Source organism: Lathamus discolor, chromosome 1, assembly GCF_037157495.1.
Source record: "Lathamus discolor isolate bLatDis1 chromosome 1, bLatDis1.hap1, whole genome shotgun sequence".
Taxonomy (NCBI): domain Eukaryota; kingdom Metazoa; phylum Chordata; class Aves; order Psittaciformes; family Psittacidae; genus Lathamus; species Lathamus discolor.
In genome coordinates this window covers 60,091,034-60,112,384 of record NC_088884.1, presented here as the reverse complement: position 1 = coordinate 60,112,384, position 21,351 = coordinate 60,091,034, and the positions used below count along the sequence as shown (strand labels likewise).

Genomic DNA, 21,351 nt, shown 5'->3' with positions numbered 1-21,351 from the left:
TCACAATTTGTCAATATGAAGTGTTTAACTAGGTTCCCTCTGTGGATAGAAGCCTTTTTTTCCTTACTTCTCCTGCTCTGTGTGTAAGCAAACACAGTTTGGTACATGGCCAAACAGACCTAAAGTGAAAGTTCAGATCAGGGAAAAAGAGATGAGTTATCACTTTATCTATCTATCTGTCTATCTATCTATCTATCTATCTATCTATCTATCTATCTATCTATCTCTCTCTCTATAGATAAAAAATAATTTACCCATAAAATCTCTAATTCTGATGTCTGAAATGTGTGAGCTTCTTTCACTCATTGACCAATATTTGCTAAGTGACAAGTGGACAACTTACTTAAAGTAGGCATCTGAATTATTTGGGCTCTTTTGTGACTGGATATAGAAGTGTCTTGTGATTTATTGCTTTTTCTTGTATACTTCTGAGTCAGGTTTCCAGTCTATATGTTAGTGTGAATCTGTTTAAAATTCAGTTTCTAGTAATATATACAGTTACCTTGGTTGATTCATGTCAGTAATTTTAGAAAGTGTTTGGGCTTCCTTCTAGCTCTGTTTTGAATACTTAACGATAAAGAGGCTGATCTGTGTGTCCTTTCCTCATTGTTCATGGATGTTTCTTTGTGTATTGGGTGTAAAGGTGGAAGGAATCTTTTCCCCCACTTTATGGTTCAGATACGGCTGACAGGTAAAAGTTTCAAAGGCTTCATTGCTGATTGTCATCCTAAACATAATTAGGGTTAATAGGCTGTAGGAATTTAGCTGGAGACTTTGAAAATATATTTTAACATTTCACAAAAGTGGCAGATTTCCTAGGGTTTTCTAGTGTATTTTGGTAGGAAAAGTCTGAAGAAGAGCTTTTACTAATTGAATCAAAAATTTTAGAACAGCAGCTTGCAGGAATTGGGTCCCATCTGAAGGCACCTTGCCTGACAAAAGGGAGCAAGTCATAGTTGCAAGATGCTTTCCCTCCCTGCAGGGACTTCCGTAAGATCAGGTGACACTGCAACAACTTTTGGCTTTTAAAGCCTCATCTAAACTTAATGCAGATCCAAACACTATTGGTCTAGATACTGTCTGAAATGCATAAACATTCTCATTTTGTAGTAAAGTCATTCACTGTCATAGAAATTATTACCTTTTTCCATGTTTAACTTTACGGCTTTTTTAAATTCACTGTGGTAAAGAGGAAACCAAAATAAAGCCACTGTCCTTTTGGTAAGGTTTCAGTGTGAAAGTGTGCTTCCTAAATGCTCCGTGGTCTGCTTTTGAAAACAAGAAGCCTTCTCTTTGTTTACAGGCTGCCAGTGCTTTGTGCTTGGTCAATAGATTCTAGGCTGAATTATGAATCTTCAATATTCATTTCCATGCTCAACCCTGAAGCCAGTTAAGCTTTCATACCTTTGATCTTTCCTTCCTAATTTTCCCAGAAGTCAGGGGTAAAAAAGTCACGGAAATCAGGGTTTTCTTTCTTTGCAGCTTTTGCTGACTGGGCTTCCTGTTTTCCCATTGGGCCAGATGTGTTCATGTATTTTGTTTTTCATTTTGTTCATTAGTATAGTGGTGACTCTGGGGTCATTACACCTTTGAACTCTGCAGGTTAACTTTGAATGTGCCTCACTAACATGGAAGCAGAACAAAATCCCTTCACTGAGCTGGGGAAGTTTGATGTTGCATGAACTAAAAAAATAACCCCTAAGCTGGACAGGCAGACTCATTTTTCCTTCAAGATTACTAGCACTCTTGTTTCAGCTGTCTGCCTCATGGTGAATTTCAGTTTTCAGCTCAGTGTTTAATAATGCAACATGGCTCATTTAAGTGGACATATACATTTGCCCTAGAAGTGATATGATAAATCAATGTGTCAGAATTTAAAGCACCACTGGAAATTTTACAACTACAAATGCATGTGTCTGAACATTTGGCGCAGTTCAGAGATGTTTTATATGAGTATGGATGGATATGCTTGAAAGGACAGGCATGGTTTTGAGGACATGGGGATATTGCGTCAAAGTTTTAAAATGATGCTGCTCATCCCCTATACTATAGAAAAGTAAAGAAAATACTAAGAAAAGCAGCTTTTTTATGAAACATATGACAAATTAAGTGATGTAACAAACATTTCCATGTACCTGCATGCTGCTTTGTAGTCTCAAGCACTGAACAAGAAAATGAGTCTCAGGTACATTGAAGATTGTTAGCTACATGTGATCACTTGTGGTAGCTTCACCAGCCATTGTAAGGAGAGGCATGGTATTAGGGCTGACACTGGGAGAACAGGCATTGCAATAGAGCACTTCCTCAGTCCTCCATCGTTTTTCACACCTGTTACTTAGTGCAGCAAATGTATCCCAAGCGTAAAAGGTGGTATTGAACTGGAGATGTGTGAAGCACAGGCACAGAACTAAAGGAATGAGGACAGGAGTATGAGACCAGGCAGGTTGAAGTGAAGTATATTTTCATGCACAGGAAGAGCTCTCTGCAACTTGTCTGCTTCCCCCAGGTACTCCGTGCCTGTATCAAGCTGTTGAATTTTTTAGCCATTCAGGTAATTGAATATTTTCTGCTTCAGTCTTTGCACGAAGGAGCAACTACAAAGAATTGGAGACCTGACTTTCTGTGAGTAGAGAGAGCATATTTCTGCATGTTTGTCAGTTCAATAACCATTACAGTTCTTTAGTTCACTTGTAAAATTAAAAAAAAAAAAAAAAAAAGAGAGATAAAAATCCTGTGCAGAAAGTTTTTTTTCCAGGTTTCTAATTAAGACATAACCAGGAAGCCAAGAGGTGAGACAGCAGATTTTGGAGGTTTGGCGGGTTGTATTTTAATTACAGCAGTTGTCAGTCTTCAGGGGCTTGTTCAGGGACTGTAAAGAAAAAACCCTACAAAACAAAACCCACTTGAATTTTATTTATTTTTTAAATATAAATCTCAAATTAGTCTTTTCTATCAGAGCTAGAGTTGTAGTCTGAGTACTAAAAAGCTAGAATGTTCTTTGGGATATTTTTCTCTCACGTGGGTGCTGAACTTTTAAAATAATAAAATAACTGTGGCTAGACCTTGTTTGATTTGTATCTCTTTTATGTTTTGTCTTTTTTTTTTCCCCAAAGTTTTCCAGTGCTAAATTTCCCTGAAACATTTAAGTAACACATAGTGTAAGTATTTCCTTTTTTAATACCCTGTGCCCAAAGCCTCTTTGTGATTCCTGTACGTCTACACTCTTGGAAATGGGATGTTGGCCCCTACATTAGGAGATGCTTCCAGATTTTTCTTTTTAATTCCTTGGCATTTTCTAGAATTCTGACTTCAATACCATACAGCACAGGCCAGACAAAATAAAACGTTTATTAATGGTTTCAAACGTATTTTGTTTTTAGATACAGTTTAGCAATCTGAGTCTTCCTTTAACAAAGTTTCTGAGGACTTCTGGAAATCAGGCCTCTTCCTAGAGGGACTATAGTGGAATCTGATTATAAAATTATAATTTCAGCTGAACTTCAGATAATTTTTTGAAGTCTACTCTGTAATTCTCATGGAAGACCTAAGTCTTCTATGACTTTGATTTCTTCAGTTGTTTTTCCGTTGGTGTCTGTGTGTGCCAGATTTGTATAATTTTGGAATTGGGCAGTCACCTTGGAGACTCACTTTTCTGTATCACTGGTGAACAGTTTTCAAGGTGAAAGATGATATCCTTTTTCTCATTGTCTTCCAGCTGTGGTAATCCTTCACTAACTTGTCTAATGTCTCGCTCTAGCCTTTCACCATAAACGTTCTTCTATCCCGTGAAAAGGTTTGAAAGAGACAAGAATAGCTGATTGGAGTTTTCTCTCCAAGTGTGCTCATGGTTCGCACCTTTTATTTAGGCTGCATCTTCTTGCATTTAACTTCTGCTGGCTATAACCTCTGATGAGCTAATTTTGGTTGGGGTTTTCAAAGGAAACTCAAAGGTTTGATGCCCTGTGTCAGATGATAGCCAATATGTTACAATTTTTTGAAAACCCTAGCTTTAAACCTAGAGGAGAATGACTGGGCAGGGAGAGTTTATGTGGTCCAGAGGCTTCTGAAGAGGCATGCTGAGAGCTGCTAGAGGATGAAATGCAGGAAGAGCAATTGTCTTGACATTTTTCTCTGCCCATGTGATATATGTGTCTGTCTGTGTATCTGTCTATCTATCTATCTATCTATCTATCCATCCATCAGCGTGTGACATAGAAGCAAGATGGTTTCCAGGGGCAATAACATTGAGCACATCCTTGTATATCCACATCTGTTTTCAAATAGCTTCTCCACTGTGCCTTTGCCTGCTCTAGGGAAGACGAATTTTGATACAAGCAGCTGGTATTGACTGGTGAATAACTTACCATAAAAGCTTTATTTTGGAAGAAAGCTCTTTAGAGGAGTAATTATTATTACTGTGATTTTTAATTCTTCTCAGCAGTGTATAGGGCGAAAGTGATTTACATACATGAGTATTGGTACTGATCCTTACTTTCCATGAGTACATGAGTATTGGTACTGATCCTTACTTTCCATGACTTGCCATATTTCCCAGCTAAAATTTGCCACTTACTTGAACTATTTTTGGTGCCGGGTATCAGCCCTGCACATTTTCAGCATACTTATGGAAGTACTGAAGATACAGATTAGAGGTACATGAGGCAGTATTATTTAATGTTTTGATTGTAAACTTCTTTGTGGACACTAAGCCTAGCAAAACTTACTCGAGGTTTGTAGATTGATTCAGAGAAAACTCCAGGAACAAACTTGCCAACAAAGTTTTCAAGCTGACAAGCAGGTATTCTTTAGTGCGGCGCCGGGAGACACGGGGGATAGCTCCTCCTAACATGTGTCTCACTCTGTTGCTCCACAAGCCGTCCTTATATAGTCCCTGGGCATACATACATTACGTCATTTTCCAGAAAGTTCCCTGCATGCGTACAGAATTGTGGTGGTGGTCTCTGAGGGTCGTTTACTTCTTCCAACAATCTTCATCACATCTGGCAGCCTTTGGAGCACGCGCATTAGATGCTCATACCAGTTTAATTGTTTCGTTAGCACCAGAGACATAATAATCCTCCTATCCTCCTACTTATCAGTTAGTTTAACTGTAGCCCATCCTGGACACCTGCCATTCCCAGATACTCCTTATCCCTGTGTCCTGTTCCTCTAGACTGTTTTTCTTAAAACTCTGTCAACTATAACGATTTATCTTGTAGAAGAATGCTCAGTGTGTTCTCTAGCTGCACATTATTTTTTTTCTATGTATCGTGCACTTTAGTAATTTTCCATTGCTACTGTTACAAAGCCATTACTTAACATTACTTAAAACTGATTCTAAAGGTTTATATATTCCATTTTGTGATTTACTGTTCCCCTTGTCTCAATATTTAATGAACCTCAGTAGCCAGACTGAATTACCTAAATATCCTTGTGACCAACATATTCAGATGCTTGTGTTTCCCAGGATTGCCAAGGTGGGTATGCTAGCCCACTTCTATTTTCTTTATTTGCTTTTGTTTCACAATCTCTTGTATATTAAACCCCCCAAACTTTCTTAGTCATCATGACTGCTGGTAAGAGGCAGAAGTGTGGGATCTAATCAGAAAGTGAATTTAAAGAATCTACAAACTTATATGAAATTAAAAATGTAGAATTTTTAAACTAGGCTTATTGCTTTAGGTAGCTCTAGTGTATGGATTTTGCATGTCTGTGATTGCATTACTCTTACAGAAGCAAGGATTTAGTAGGATTTAACACAAAACCATAGGATTTTTGCGAAAGTAATTTAATTTTTTCAAATAATAAATTGGAGGAAAGCATTACTGCCAACTTCAAACAGTCAAGGCTGTTTTTCCTGTAACTGTTTGGAAATTGTTATCTTTGGCACCTGGAAAACTTAACTCAGTTCCTTTTCTTTCTAAAGGTTCTTTATGTTCATTCCTATTTTGCAGGTGATTGATTTTTATAGCTACAGTAGTCAGCATATGGGGACTAATATATGTGTTGTTGAATGGTTATCAGGCCCACTTGACCAAAATTTTAATTCCAGACTTACATATTTTGCAGTAGTTTAAGATAAAATGCCTTATCTTATTGCTAATGGCAGGGATCTAGCTAGTGGGTCTGTTTAACTCCTGTTAGTAGGAGCATTCACTCTTTATCCTTTTGAAGCTCTTCTTTCTGGGACCCCACTCATGTCCATTCAGGCTAGAGGTCATGGTGGGGGCATGGGACTATTGTCATCTATTGGCAGGTCTGCTGCTCATGTAAAAGAGGTAAGACCTAGAGAACATAGATACTAGCAAATATTATTATTGTAGAGCTGCTAGTTGCTACTTGCTTTAGGATTGGTGCAGTCTGGAGACATTTTAATGAGGAAACATAGAGGGCATTAAAATTGCAGTGCCTCAAGACCCAAATTATAAACAATAGAGCAAAAGCATCTCTTTGTGTTATTTCTCTGTAGCTTGGAAATACAATAATATGGTTAGTCTGGCTCTGTTTTATATTCCTGATTACTGCTTTGAATGGAAGGAACACATTTCAATGACTTTTAGACATTTGCCTCCTCTTTCTGTATTTTCAGGTTCTAATTGACTGGATTAATGATGTGCTGGTGGAGGAGAGAATCATTGTCAAACAGCTCGAAGAGGACCTTTATGATGGACAGGTGCTGCAAAAGCTGCTAGGTGAGTTCACACAAGAGAAGGCGTCCTCAAAGACTGGAAGGGGCCCAAAGTATCTCTTTCAAAGCTGAAGACAGCAGCAGGTCTGTGCAGTAACTCGCTGTCTTACCAAGTATAGTTTGTTTCACTGATAGCTACAGCATCAGCTTCTCCATCTGTTCTTCTCAGGCTGTCTGCTGAAAGGGAGGGAAATCCAGATGATTCCTAGGTATTTTTTTTCATGGACTGAGTATGGTCCAGACAGCTGAAAAAAGATGAAGAGATGGCAGAACAAAGGTGAGGAGATTTGTGTTTACAGTGGGGAACCAAGAAGAAGCCGTGTGGTCCAAAATTTTGTCTACATAATTTGCTTCTGAAAGCTCTTGGGCTGAGAGCTTTTTTGAGGTCCTGAGAGAATTACTTTTTAGGGAAAAAATGCGAAAAAGAAAATGCATGGCAGTAGGCACTTATGTACAAATGAGTCATGAAAGGATATACTCAGTTAAGCAGTTGTGATTTTGTAACCCCCTTACATCTTTGCAATGTGTGTGTTCATGCAAGAAGCACAATAGAGAAAACCTTATGATGATGCAGTGATTTATGGGGGTGCTTTTAGTGAACAGAGAGACTTGAAGCTTCAAGTGCCATTGTAATTCCACAGTTTCTTGGAGACAGTCAGACTGCTCTCAGTTTACTTATGACATGATTTCAAGAGTGGGCTGGAATGTGGGATGTTTGTGTCAGAGTGGGGCAGGAGGACCTAGTGGTGCTAATTAGCCACTGGTGCTAACAGATGCTGCTTACTGAATTTTCTGCATATGCACCTTAAAAAAAGGTTTGCAGTGTTTTGGCGAACATTCACAAACTTTTAAAATTTGTTAACGCCACTTAACTTTGTGCACAATTGAAACTCCTCAAAAATAACCTGAGGAATAAAACAAGAGTGCTTTTAACACTCTACGGTCAGACTGCAGCTGGGACCCTCCAGACATGGTGGGGAGCAGGGGTGTAGAGTTAATTTTAGCTGAGCAGTATTTGTATGAATACAGTTGTACTTCTTAACACATAGACACTGCTGTTTCAGCATCAGTAGTGCATTTCACTGTAGCCATTTGTCACAGCTTTCACTGCTTTCTTACGCTCCCTGTGAAGGAGTTGTACATACTCTGTACAACTGTAGCTCAGTTGGACTTGAGCTATTTTACAGGTGGAAAGGTGGGCATGAATATTTTGCAGCCTGAGACTCCAGCTGGAATGGCTTTTCCTCATTTTCTTCCTGTTGGGCCTCTGGAGGGCAAATGATTCTCCCCTGACCTGAAACTATCTCAACTAGGCCACAGTCTTGTGTTGGTCCCCAGTAGCATCTTGGTTTCTTCAGCAAGACTTACATAACTTAATCTATCATTATTCTGCTATCTCACTGATGGAGAAGGCAAAGCACTTCATGCTTGTGGTGGTGCTTCTGGTGCTTGAGGCCTTAGAGTTAAGTCAGCCCTCTGTTGTCTTCTGTTGCCTTCGGGAAAGGCAAATGAAGTAGGGCTGTTAAACTTCAAGTAGTAGTTAGCATTCTTTGTGTGTTTCAAGATCTGTCTTGATCAGCTTGTCAGTGGGATTATTTTGAAGCAGTTTGGAGTAAGAGATTAGGAAATGGCTGTTTTACTGATTGAGGTGGAGCTTCTTGTTTAGTTCATTTTATTGAGGTGCAAGTACTGCCACTCAGAGAGGCTGGAGTGGCTTGATACACATGATGGTAAGGTGAAAGGAAAATTTCTGCTTGCTGACTGGCAGCTAACCTGGGCTCAGAATAGCCATAACACGTGACCAGCAAATGAATCTTGTACAATTATTTTAAAACATCTGAAATAATTTACAATAATAGTTGCATGATTTGGTAGTCAGTTTAAGAAAGACCTGGCGACATCTTGGCTAATAAAAGTTTTTCCCATTAATACTATTCAGACACTGATAAAAATTTCCTACTGTAGATTGATAAAAACAGTCAAAATGTTTGAAGTATTTGTGAGTTGATAACTTGCAAATCTCTTCTGTTTGAATTATTAAAGTACTTTAGTATTTGTAATTTTTTTAAAAATGAATATATAGGTCTTCTTCAGCTAGGTAAAAGGTCCAGAAGAAACATATTCTTGAATTTAGGAGCAGAAATAGTTCCATTATTGGAATAATGGATTTTGACAAGTCTGAAATGTTTCTGGAAGAATCTTTAGAATTGATGCCCATCCCATTTTGTGAAAACAGGTTTGTTGTAGTCTGGGTTTTTTTTTTTTGTTCCAAAGTCTGATTAGTATTATATAATTGAGTAAGCTCAACCAGTCCTGACCTCCTACTCCCAGCAACAGAGTGAGTTTGGCCATTTTTTTTTTCCCCAGGGCAGAGGGAGAAAAGAGATCAGCTGTTCCCATTGCTCTGGTGGCTGGAGGCCTCTACCCCACCTACCTCAGCTCTCTTTCTTCTTCCTTTTTTATTTTTTTGTTCATTTTTGGTGAAATTCAGTTCTTGTGTCTTTGGCAAGGGCCGCAGTGCAGAGGAAGAGAAGAACGACTTTGGCAAAAAAAATTGTATTACAGAAACAGAATTCAGATTTTAGAAATGGCATTTTACAGAATTTCCTGCATTAGTTCATTTTTGGAAATAATCAACCCTGATGTGACACTGTCGTAACACCATCACAAGATTGTGCCAACATACTTCTTTCTTTAAGTTAGTTCCACTAAGCCAGTACAAATCTGTGGGTCATGTGAGTCTATTACTCTTGATGGTTTGAGGAGGCAAAATTTGCTTTAGCTTAAATTCATACCTTCAGCCAACCTGAAATAAATGTTACAAGGCTGAAGTACATGTTCACACAATATTTCCTCCTTTTTGTCCTAAATCAGCTTTTATTTTTTTTTTTATTTTTTAGAAAAGTCCATTAAACTTGTGCAGATTCTTTGTGTAGAGAAGGCTGTGTTGTGCCAAATGCTTTTCAACAGTCAAAGAAAATGGGTGGTATGATAAATACTGCCTTGGTGCCTGTCTGAAAGTTGTTATATATTTTGACACCTGATGGATGAGCATGTTCTGCCAGACCTTACTAGTTTTCTATCACAGGTTTTACTGGAATTGACACAGTTTGATGAAAGGCTTGCTTTCAGCTATTCTACTTTCTGAGGCAAATCATTCCCTTGGAAAATTTATAGCAGAACCCAGCTCTGCCCAGTGCTCTGTGCATGTTATTCACACCCAGGCCTTTGTTTAATCAGATTTTGCATGTTCTTCTTGTTGTGCTTTTTTATGAATACAGAAAAATTAGCTGACCGTAAACTCAATGTGGCAGAAGTGACACAATCTGAAATTGGTCAGAAACAAAAGTTACAGACGGTCCTGGAAGCTGTCCACGATTTACTCCGACCCCATGGCTGGACAATCAAGTGGAACGTTGACTGTAAGGACTCTGTTATGCTTTCTGTCTCAGCTTCACAGGCAAGGAGGGTATGATAATCAATAGGTTAATCATATTCTCTGTGATGCAGTGTGTTATTTAAAATTGTTTATTTGCATAGAGGGTGTTACCACACCCATGTATAGATTGTAACTGGTACCTTCTTCTGAGGTCTTTGTTTAGGGACAAATGTGTGTGGCTATAATGGAAGTAATTTGTTTCTTTAAGGATATGCTTTCATTAGAAAGTTTTTTGTTTGCTCCCTGAGTTTGAATCCCTACATATATGAGAAATATGTTAGTCATTCAAGTACTAGAGGGTGGTCTAATCCTTCAGGCCACCACAGTGTGAATAAAAGGATCCTGCGTGCTGCTGAAGGATGCAGCTTCTGACAGCCTAAGCAGAAAGTGCCCTCTGTTCAAGTATGTTACAGTCCAAAAGTGAGAATGGAATGCGAGAAGTGCCTTTACCTAGGTAGTGAGTGGGGTTCATCTTTTACAGCCAGGAAAGCTTGTGTTAACACTTTGAAAGTCTGCTAAAAGCGGTATACTCCAGTATTCTCCAGTGCAATGCGAAGCAAGTGGTTGGGTCTGCCCATCTTCATTTACTCAAGAGGGAGTTGAAGCGTTTGGACTCCTAAGTTAGGCATGTAACTTAAAGGGAGGGTTGAATCGAAGCTTTGCTACCTATAAAATTACATCGTAGGCTTTGTTAATTTAGGAGAAAGAGGAAGAAGGATAAAAAGAAAAAAATTATGTTGTTCACCAAAGGCATTTTTCACTGCCTTTCCTGACTTTTTCCCAGAGCTGTTTAAAATAAGGCCTCAGTATTCTTTTATTTGCTTTGTTTTCCTTGTTCCCTGCAGCAATCCATGGCAAGAATCTGATTTCCATTCTTCACCTTCTGGTAGCTTTGGCAATGCATTTCCGTGCTCCCATTCGACTGCCTGAACATGTGTCTGTGCAAGTGGTAGTTGTGCGGGTGAGTATGAATTCAGAAGAAAAATCGATCAGAACAATCATTATTTCTCACTGATTTTGCAGTACTGGGCTGCTCTCATCCATTCCCCAGACCTCTTGTAATTTAGAAAATTCTTGCCTCAGTTATTCAGTGAGTCCTAGTCCTGGGAATGCATTTTTGGTGTGCTTAAATGTCCCCAGAACACCATATCTTGAGTATGTTTGGGACCACCATTTGCTACTGCAATATCAAGCTAAAAATATGTGATGGGATTTTGTTGAAGAGAGGTGTGTCTGCAATTTCTGGCACTTAATTAAATGATTTTTACCATGCATTTTTTGTACCATTGAAAGCCATTGAAACACAAACAGCATGGAAAGGAGTTTCAGCATGTAGAATCTCCCTAGTCTGGGAAGCCTGTTACTGATGTTTTAACTCAGTGATTTACCATGCAGACTTTGACATGTTGTTTTCCTTGGCATACTAATAGACTTTCATCGTTTCTTTCACACCCTTGTGTTTTTGTTAGCTTTCCTAAGATATGGAGAAGAGATCTGACCCAAGGCACCCTGAGTTCTTGCCTCCTGCCTTAGATATTGCTCTAGTTATTTCTTTCTCTGCTTGTTGTTGTCCATTTCGTTTCGCTCTACAAAGACTGTATTATTGGAGCATGTGTACTCTTGCTTTTTATGTTGCCTTTTATTCTAGCTGAAGCTCCTGTGCAGTATGGTCTGCAGCATGTGAACGAAGCTTCTCAACAGCTGTTGAAACACCAGGCAGAGCTGTTCCAGCTGGCACTCTGATCATGCCATGACTGTTTGCTGTGTTGCTCACAGTGCTGCTGTTGCAAGGCAGGCTCAGCTGGCAGCAGGCTGTGGAAGTGCTTTCTGTACGTGCCATTTACTGTTAGAGCTGTCAGGCTGCAGTAGGTTTCCTTTCAAGAACAGGAAAGAGAAGTGATCTTGGACTCCATTTGCAAATGTGGATTCCCTTACCAGATGTGGTTGCACAGCAGTTGATTAGGCAAGCCTCATTTGCGTTACATTTGGATGTGTTTTCCAGGCTGCCTGCCTGAATGCTCTAGAGGTACAGAGTGTGATGTAAATGTGTAATTGATGAATAGTCCCTGGCTCACAATGAATGTATGTACTGTCTTTAAGAGGTGATTTTGAACTGTTTTCAGGTTGCTGTAATTCTTTCATGTTAAGAACAGCGAGTTAGGTATAAAGTAACATGAATGTAAATAGGGAACTAATTTATTTTTAAATTTCTTTTTACTGTCTTGGAAAAGTAAGGAAGAAAATGCAAATATAAGGTGGTCAACAGTCCTCTGACACCCTGATGCTAGAAACCTCCTTCTGCCCAGTAGTGACATGTCCTCTGATAAGTCAGAAAAAAACCTTAGGTAAAGAGGAAGAGCTTCCCTTTCCTTGTCCTTAGTTGAAGCTCCATGGCCCTCAACCTCTGTAGCAAAGGGAAGGCTGTGGAGAAGGTGTTTCAACATCTTTTCCTGTTGGAGGCATATAGAGAAAACACCTACTGAGAGCATCTGGTTCACCAGAGTCCCTTCATCATAGGACTAGACAAGGCTGAGGTGAAGACAGGATGAAGTAAAAGCTGATGGAAACTAGGGAAAGAAAAAGAGCAACACCTGTGTTTCCAAGGGAGTGCCTGAAGGTGTCAGAGCAGTGGTACAGTGAGAGTTAATTTAAGCTCATGGGCCTGTAAGCTCTTGCTCTTGGACCTCGAGGCTGGAGTCCTGGAGATGGTTTGGCAACTGCTGGCTGTGAGCCTACCTCAGCTGGCTGCATGCAAGAGGAGGCTTGTTTCAGTCCCCCTATTCCACTGTTAGGAAAAGCTTACAACTCTTCAGCTTTGCTTATTTAAATGGAAACCAAGCACAGTATAAACTTGAAGCATGTTTCTTCTGGAACAATAACCTGGCCTTATAGTTTGGTAAATTGAATTTTTGTAGTGCAGCGTTCATTGCCTAGTCTAAAATTACATGCTGGTTCAGTAACAGATCTCTTTAAATGGATTTTATTTAGCCTTTGTTATACTAATGACAAACAGAAGAATGGTAATAAGGTTAATATTGTTCCTTATCCAAGTCAGAAAGCTATTAAGAAGATTGTTATTATTATCAATTCCTTGTTAAATGATCTCTTATTACAGATCACAATAGTGATTAGGGTTCTGTCAGACTGCATCAAATTAACATAAAGTGTCTGTTCTGAGAGGTTTTAGTTTAAATGCCTCTTCTTGCTTCAGTATGTGTTTAAGGGGATTAATCAACAGTTTGTTAAGTGACTTCTTTGTAAGCTTTGCAGAAGTATCAAGAAAACCTTGCAAGATATTGTGGGAGTATTGTGAAAAGCACACCCACACTGAAATTTTCTAAACTAGTTAAATCTCACTTTCATGGATGACTTTGGCACTTATGATTATCATTATCAACTTTGTTGAGCTGTCCTCAGGCTGTGCAGATTCACAAGGTGCTTCTTGCCCAGAAAGGCTGTGCTTCCACTATGAAAATAAGAGGGTCATACTGGTTGAGCATGTTACTGCTTAGCCAAGTTGTGTGCATTTCCATAGCCCAAGCAGAATACCTTATTAGCTTGGGTAAGTGTTGTACGCTTTTCCTTCTCTAATTCTTAGTGTTCTGCTCTGTAAAGCCAGATAATACAATTATTAATATATTCATATATATCTGAATATTATGACAGCAGTATGCTACATGGAAAATATTTATCTAGATCTTCATGAAATGATGGTTATTCTTCCTTCCCCTAAATTCTTCCTTTCCTTTAGCATCTTGACAGACCAAGACTTTCCTAAGGTGCCATATTTTAATTAAAATTAGTTATTTGGAGAGGACATTCTGCTTTATCTTCCTTGCCAGGAAGAACATTTACCTGTCTATCTGTCTGCCAGTATTACCCAGAACAACTGCAAGACTAACTCCCAGTTTTGTTTACATTATTTTATAATGGACATCATGAGGTAGCCCCTTGCAAATGTAGAGCTCCTGAAACTTAGTTACTTTGAAATCCATGTCCTGAATTGGTTTTCTTGTTGTTTTTTGTGTGAAATAGAAAACTTTGTAACCCAAAAGAGTTACAAAACCCTTCATGCCCAAGTTATACATGAAGTATTCTGGCAGAGCAAGGGTTAGATGGATCTTCTAATTAAGAAACTGTTAATAGTACTCCAAGTGCTGAGTTAAGAGTGTAAGATGATAAGTGGTTTAATACTGGTGTCACTCAGCATGTGCCTGTTGTTCCAGTCCTCCTTACCGAGGGCAGGGAGGAGAGAAACTCTGTGGTTTCAGTGCGTGCTTCCAGTGAGAACTGAAAATCCTGAGATTTTTCTTCCAACTTACTACTGCCTGATATTTGAAACATAAGCTTGCATGGTGAACAAATACCCTAGTTCAGGAAAACAAAAACATTCTCAGGAGTAAGTGTAAAAATTGTGCTTAGGGCTCACTATTGGTTATTTTTACAGGGCTCATGAATTGCTTTCTTTTGCACGTAGCTTTCCTCGCCCTCATTATTAAAATGGCAGCATGTCCCACCTTGGTGCTGCTGGGAGATGTGAGGCATTATTACAGTAATTCCCTTTTAGTCGGAGTTGCAGACTGCAAGGTCAGAGGCAAGGCAAGATGAAGCATAAATGTGTCTGGTAGCAGTGTGTAAGGAATCAAAGTTTTATCAAAGAATGACATTTGCTTTTGGATTGCAAGGCCAAGGGACCAAGGCTTGCTGTGTGAGCAGCCAGCTCAGCTGCCTCAGATGGGGCTACACAGAAATGCTGCCATTTGCACTTATTGGGAAGTCTGTTGGCATGCATTCCTCTTTCTTATTAGGGTTTTAGAGGCATTATTCGCTAGTCACCACTTACTGAGTTTTTGTTCACAGTTTGTAGCATATTCTCCTGGGGTACATGGTGCCTGGAAGGTCCAGAAACCTGTATTAATAAAGCAGAGATGTGGTGGGATGAAATAAAGACAATGTTGTTTTGTATGCAAGAAAACATTGCCCTGTCAGATGCTTCCTCATTTTAACATCCATGCTGTCATCCTGGCTTGTCTTACCAAACTTTCTGGCTCTGTTCCTGTGGCTCCCTCAGGGGAGCAGGATGAGATGTATGCATGATAGGAAAGTGAGGGGCTGTGAAGACGTGACCAGCTGACAGTATCCAGCACAAGTCCCAGCTCAGGCACAGGGCTGTTAACAGCACAGGGATGGGAGACAACAGCTCCCACAGTGCTTTCAGCCAGGCTCCCTGGGAAGTGGCTTGAGAAAGCAACTCTGTCTTCATTTGTTGAGTAGGGGGTGAAAGAGTAGGAGTTCTTCTTACTGGTTTTTAGATTTCAATTTTTATTTCTTAGACTGCTTCTGGGGAAGGATATGTTTCTCTTCAAAGCTGTTCTCCCTAGTAAGCTCCTGTTTGGGGTTCAGCCGGTGAAAATGTTTGAGATGGCATACGTATACAGAGCTTGTGCCTGGAGGGGGGTGGTGGTTTGCCTGCTTACCTGAGCTAACAGCTTTATTAACCCTGCTGTAAGTCATTCTGACAGACCTGGTTCCTAGATGGCTGCTGAGATATGAACTCTTAGTGTCAGCTTTCTAAATGCAGAGAAGGGAGGAAAGAAATTCCTTCATTCACGCATAAAGTTGTATCCCATAGTTTTGGAAGGTAGTAGTATGAAAGGGACCCACAGAGATGTTAAGAGAGTTTTTGACTTGGGTAAAAGCAGTTCCATCCTCCAAGAGGCACATGCCACATCTCCAAAACTGTGGAGAAGCTCAGAAACATTTGACCACATCTCAAGGGGCTGTGTCTTAACAGAGCTGAAGAAGCTGCTATAAAGCTGTTTTGAAACTGAGTCTCACTGCATGCTAACTTTATATTGGCTAGGAGTTCCCTTATTCATGCAGAAATTATCCCAAGGAGAGAAAGCCCAGTAACAAGGAAATACTATCCATTGTGAAATCACCAGTTTGGATTGTTATGCTCCCTACCTTTTCTTAGTGGATGTGTTCCTGACAGGCATATGACTGGTGGCCTCAGGAACATGCTTGCTTTAGGAGACCTGTCCTCATGCCTGAAGAGCTCTGCCAGCACACCAGAGCCCTGGCATGGGTGCAACTGTGGGTGTTATTTCAGCCCCAGGCCTCTCTGGAGAGCCAGGCTGCCAATTGTATCAGACTGTCAGTTGACACCATCACAGTAACGAATCCCCTCAGGGAATTTAAGACAGGGCTGACAAACTCTCTTTAATTTGTGTTCCAGGCACGATGTTGACTCTGGTCTCAGGAGGAGAATTGTTAGCGAGTTTGTTGGCTGCAAATATATATGTGCACACATTTCCCAAACATCCATTCGGCTGTCAGCCTGATAAATGCCACTGTTCTGGGTGTGAGCCCTCCTATGTCAGCTGTTTCACCTCTACCTCTACAAAACTTAGCGAGCATGCTTTATCCAGTTTTCCCCTCTGGGATTCTGAATGATGCAGAGCCCCTAATGAGCTTTTCCATTCCTAATGCCGTCTCAGTTTCTAACTCCATCTTCCTTTCCAGAAACGCGAAGGTCTCCTTCAGACCACTCACGTTACAGAGGAGCTGACGACTACGACAGAGTAAGCACAAAACACATTAGCTTTGGAGTGTGTCTGTGGTGCGTGATGTGAGACCATTTATGAAGACATAAAAGGCACTTAATCTTCCCCAGCCCTTGCTAAATTAACAAATTTCCTTAATGTGGTGCTTTTTTAACTGTATAGAAATAACTTGGTCTCTGCAATATATTTCCAGAGACCAAGTTATTTCTATAAAAAAGAAAAAAGTGTCTTCTTGTCATTCTTTTGTTACAGAAACTTTTAACTGAATAATTCATTAAAAGTGGCCTTTGTGGGCCTTTTTCCCTCTCCCCACCTTCTGGAGGTAGCCTTTTATAAAATCACAGAATCACAGAATTACAGAATTATTTGGGTTGGAAAGGACCTTAAGATCATCTAGTTCCAACCCCCCTGCCATGGGCAGGGACACCTCACCAATTTCTGTCTAGTGCAGTTGCCTCTCTGAAGTGAAGGTCTTAATGTAGGTATTTTGGGGAAGAATTAGTTTGACAAAAGACAGTTCTTTGAAATACCTCTCAAAACTGAAGTGATACCCTGCTAAAATTGTAAGGAGAGATGGTCTCTGTTTTCTGTAGTACCTCAGAACTAAAGATCAGCAAAAATAAATAAATAAACCTCTTACCTCTCCAGTTTTTGAAACAGATTACTTTGCTTCATGTTTTTACAATTTGTTTTATGAGGAGAAGGCTAGACATGCACTTTGGCTGCAAATAAAAGCCGAGATTTTCCTTCTCGTGGCCTGAAGGCAACTCTTCTAAGAGGGCAGCTTACATGTGCTCTCCTTCATTTTATCAGTGTATTGGCTCCCTGTAGAGTTGGCTCAGCTTTCCATGACTTTGAAGATAAATGAAGTACCATGTGCCTAACTCAGTAGGGAAGATCATTCAGATGGAAACACTCAGAAATGAGATCATAACATCTCTGTGTGGACATTAAAGATCTCATAGTGTTTTTTGTAGTATCAGAGCTCTGCCTCATGTTTGTGGGCCAAAATTCCTCCACTTACTCCTGTGCTCTTGAACGGTGTAGTTAGCTTGTCCTCTCCCTCAGATGTGGTTTGTAAGATGTAATCTGTGGATTGGGGTTTAGACATTTTTTAGCAAGAAAGATGTTTACAGATTTGCATGTGTGCTTGTACATGTATTTTATTAAGTTATTTAATATTACACAATATGAGGGGTTTACTGTTTAATGTGTTGCATACCCAGATAAAGTATAGCTACAGAAAATGCAAGGATCAGCAGAATCCAACATTTGTTGAATACTTTCAGATTCCTCTGTGCAAATCAGGGCCTGATTCCCAGCTGATAAACATCTGATATGTCTGGTGATGTCATTGGCTGTGTATATAATTCATATGTAGCCGTTTTATTTACATAATACACAGGTGTGATGTATGTTTTCTTTCTTCAGAGAAAACAGATTAAAGTGAGATAGATAGCATTGTTCCTTCTAAGCTGTGTGGTGTAGTGTGTGATGGCTATATTTGTGGAAGCTACACTGAAGTACGTTTGTTCATTCACTCTTCATCATAAAACTAGTTATGTAGAAGAAATCACAATTATGTGTAAAACATAATTACCCATTTCCATTAATTTCAAATGTATCTCCCTGACATCAGTGGTGGTCTGCTGGGGACGTTCCGGCAGCACGTTGGGTCTGGCCTGCGACATGCTCAGTCTCCTGACTTGGTAGGAGTGGTTAGCCCTCGGCATCCTGCAGGAAAAAGCCTGTTAAGTCCACAATCTTGTCTTTTTAAAGTGATATTCATGAACTAACACGATATTTTTTTAATGCTCTGACTTGCAGGATGATGATGGGAAGATTTGGTAAGTAACAGTTGACCGAACTTTTTTTTAATTTATGTCAGGCACAGAAATCTTGTCTGTTTTCCATCAGCAGATCAAGACAATGGATTGAGTAATTCCATGGGTCTGGAATGTATTGTGGGGGCACAGGTTTCATTATCCACACAGGTCTGAAGCATAATGGGTAGAACTAGATAATCCAGTATAGAACCTGTGCTCTTTAGACTGGTCTCATTGATTCGCTTTAATTCATAAGTAAGTGATAGAGAAAATGCTACATTTGGAATTATTTCCTAGTACTGCTGTTAGTTGATTTCATAGAATCATAGAATAGTTAGGGTTGGAAAGGACCTCAAGATCATCTAGTTCCAGCCCCCTGCCATGGGCAGGGACACCTCACTCTAAACCATGTCACCCAGGGCTCTGTCCAGCCTGGACTTGAACACTGCCAGGGATGTGAATACATGAAAATTACTGAAGCAAAGGTGTATGGTACAAGGTCTAAGAAAGCTCTGTTTATCTGTCCACTTTCAGTGACCAGTCAGCCCTCTCTAATTCCTTTGCATGGAGTATCATATCTCCTCCATGTTCACTAGATTTAAGAGTTTAGACCTTACCAACAATAGATCTCAACTCTAAACAAAAACCATGGGGCTTTTTGGTGTTGCTGCCAAGAGACTTCTCTTTTTTAATTTAGTTTTGTTAGTGGCATTAAAAGATGTGGACTCCGGTAAAAGACTATGTGTGATGAAGAGCAAGTCACTTAGTTACACTATTACCCAGTTATAATATGTGAACCATTTCCGCTCTTGCAGAGTATCTACATTAATAAATAATAACGTAATTAGAAAATAAGTAATGTCATGAGGCTACAAGGGCTAAATAACATATCTTCAGATACAAAAGGTATCTGGATAATAAATATGCTTGTTTATTTAACGATAGAAAACTATCCAAATGTGTTCTATAAATTAAAAGAATTAAAATGTGGAAAAATTGTTATAAACTATGTTGAAAATTTTAACATCTTAAACCCCACACACTTTTCCAGCATTTTTTATGTAGGGTTTTGTTTGTTTTGGTGTTTTTCGTTGGTTTGTTTGTTTGTTTTTTTATTTCTAAGTTTTTATTGTTTTATTGGATGAAAAAAAGGAAAAAAAAGGAAAAATTTCAGTCAGCCTAAAGCTGCCACAATGTGAAATGTTGCACTAATATAGCCGATTTAATAGATTTTAGATTGGGTTAGATACTGTTATATAAAGGCTTGAGGGTCCAAATTTAATTTAAATCTTTATATAAGCTCCGCTCTTCATACACTGCTGAATTGGATGTCACTTGTGTTTAGTGTTTAGCTTTACTAAAGTCATGGGTATTACCAGTAATTTGAAATTAACCAAATTAATATCTGATTTTGACGCAGAGTAGTGAATGCAGCCATAGCTATCACTGCAGCTGTAGTGCACCAAACCCAAGTGATGTTTCAGTGGCTCCATTGTTTAAGTTAGGATTCGGACATAGTAAAAAAATTGTGTTTCATTTTAATTTTTCTTCCACCTGCCTATTTTGTGTACCAATTATGAATGGCAGAAAAGGGAAGTCAGTTAATAGTATGTTTATTTCCAGTTACCTCTAAAGTCCCCAGGAGAGTTTGCTCTGGCTAGACACCAATATATGGTGATAACTTTTATCTTGAGTCTCTTGTTACAAGGCTTTCTGAGAAGGACCTTTAAGCTTGGAACACATAACCTGCTTTCCATACTTGGCTGCCGGAGGTGTACTGATTTATTTATTTTTCTCCTTAAACCCAGAGCGTGATGCTTTTGACACACTTTTTGATCATGCACCAGACAAACTCAGCGTAGTCAAAAAGGTAAAAAACAACCCACCACTTTTATTTTCTGTACTGCTTTTCTGCTTATGCTTTTGGAAAGGTAACCAGAAAGATCTGCGAAAGAGAAGAGGACACTGAAAGAGTGAAAAGGGTGTTTATTCCCCAGAGATCACTTTTTGAAAGCCAGCTGATACCTGGATTCCTTGGCTTCGCTCAGGCTTGTCTCATTACTCTGGTTTATTGGCCAAAGCTTTTCTAAGTAGTGCTGCTTGATTCGATCAGAGTTATGCAGGTTAGAAAAGACTACTGTGCAAAGTATTCACAGTGGTACAGATCATTCTGACTGGATACACACATTTATATCCCAAGTGCTGCCCTCCAGCGAGGAAGGGCTGAGCTGTACGCTAATGAGCAGCAGGCAGTGGTGACCAGGCTCAACAGTAGCCGGTCCTGCATGCATCTTCAGCCTCAGTCTCCCCAAGAAGCACTTGCTGTTTGCGTTTCAGCTCGTTCTTGTGCTAAAGATGGTCTTCCACAACCGGAAGATATTTTCCACAGTACCCTGAAATGTGATTCACTCATAAATAAGTTTGATAAATGCAAAGCTTTTACAGAAGAAGTGATTTTGTCCCAGGGTTAGGGGGAATTAACACTAATTCATATGGTTCTCTGACTTCTTGTCCATCATTGCAAAGCACACCTATTCAGACATATTCTTGATGTTGCTCTTTGTGCTAGGCAGAGTGGAGAGGTAAAGTAGCTGTTGACCTCTGCCAGCTGGTGCTAATTTTAGAGAACACATAATGGGGAGATTCCACTTTGTTGCATCAGCTAGTTCCAGCCTGGCTGTTGTGCTATTAGAACAGTAGTATGCAAAGATAAGTCTTGTAATTTGTCCCTTCACTTTACTGTGAAACAGAGGATGTAAGCGTTTAAAATAATGCTTTTAAGTGTCCAGAAGATTTTATCTTTCCAATCTGACACATCTTCTAGAATAACGT

At 39.5% G+C, this 21,351-nt stretch overlaps 1 protein-coding gene across 1 annotated transcript in view; it reads left to right on the top strand.

Annotated features, from left to right (window-relative positions):
* The window catches only part of PARVB (parvin beta), a 67,717-nt gene that overhangs the window by 36,039 nt on the left and 10,327 nt on the right, over window positions 1–21,351 (top strand). Inside the window, exons 4-9 of the mRNA XM_065673018.1 lie at window positions 6,590–6,692; window positions 9,970–10,110; window positions 10,973–11,088; window positions 16,653–16,711; window positions 18,521–18,540; window positions 20,328–20,389. Coding sequence (XP_065529090.1) covers window positions 6,590–6,692; window positions 9,970–10,110; window positions 10,973–11,088; window positions 16,653–16,711; window positions 18,521–18,540; window positions 20,328–20,389 — 501 coding nt within the window. The remainder of the gene's footprint in view (window positions 1–6,589; window positions 6,693–9,969; window positions 10,111–10,972; window positions 11,089–16,652; window positions 16,712–18,520; window positions 18,541–20,327; window positions 20,390–21,351) is intronic.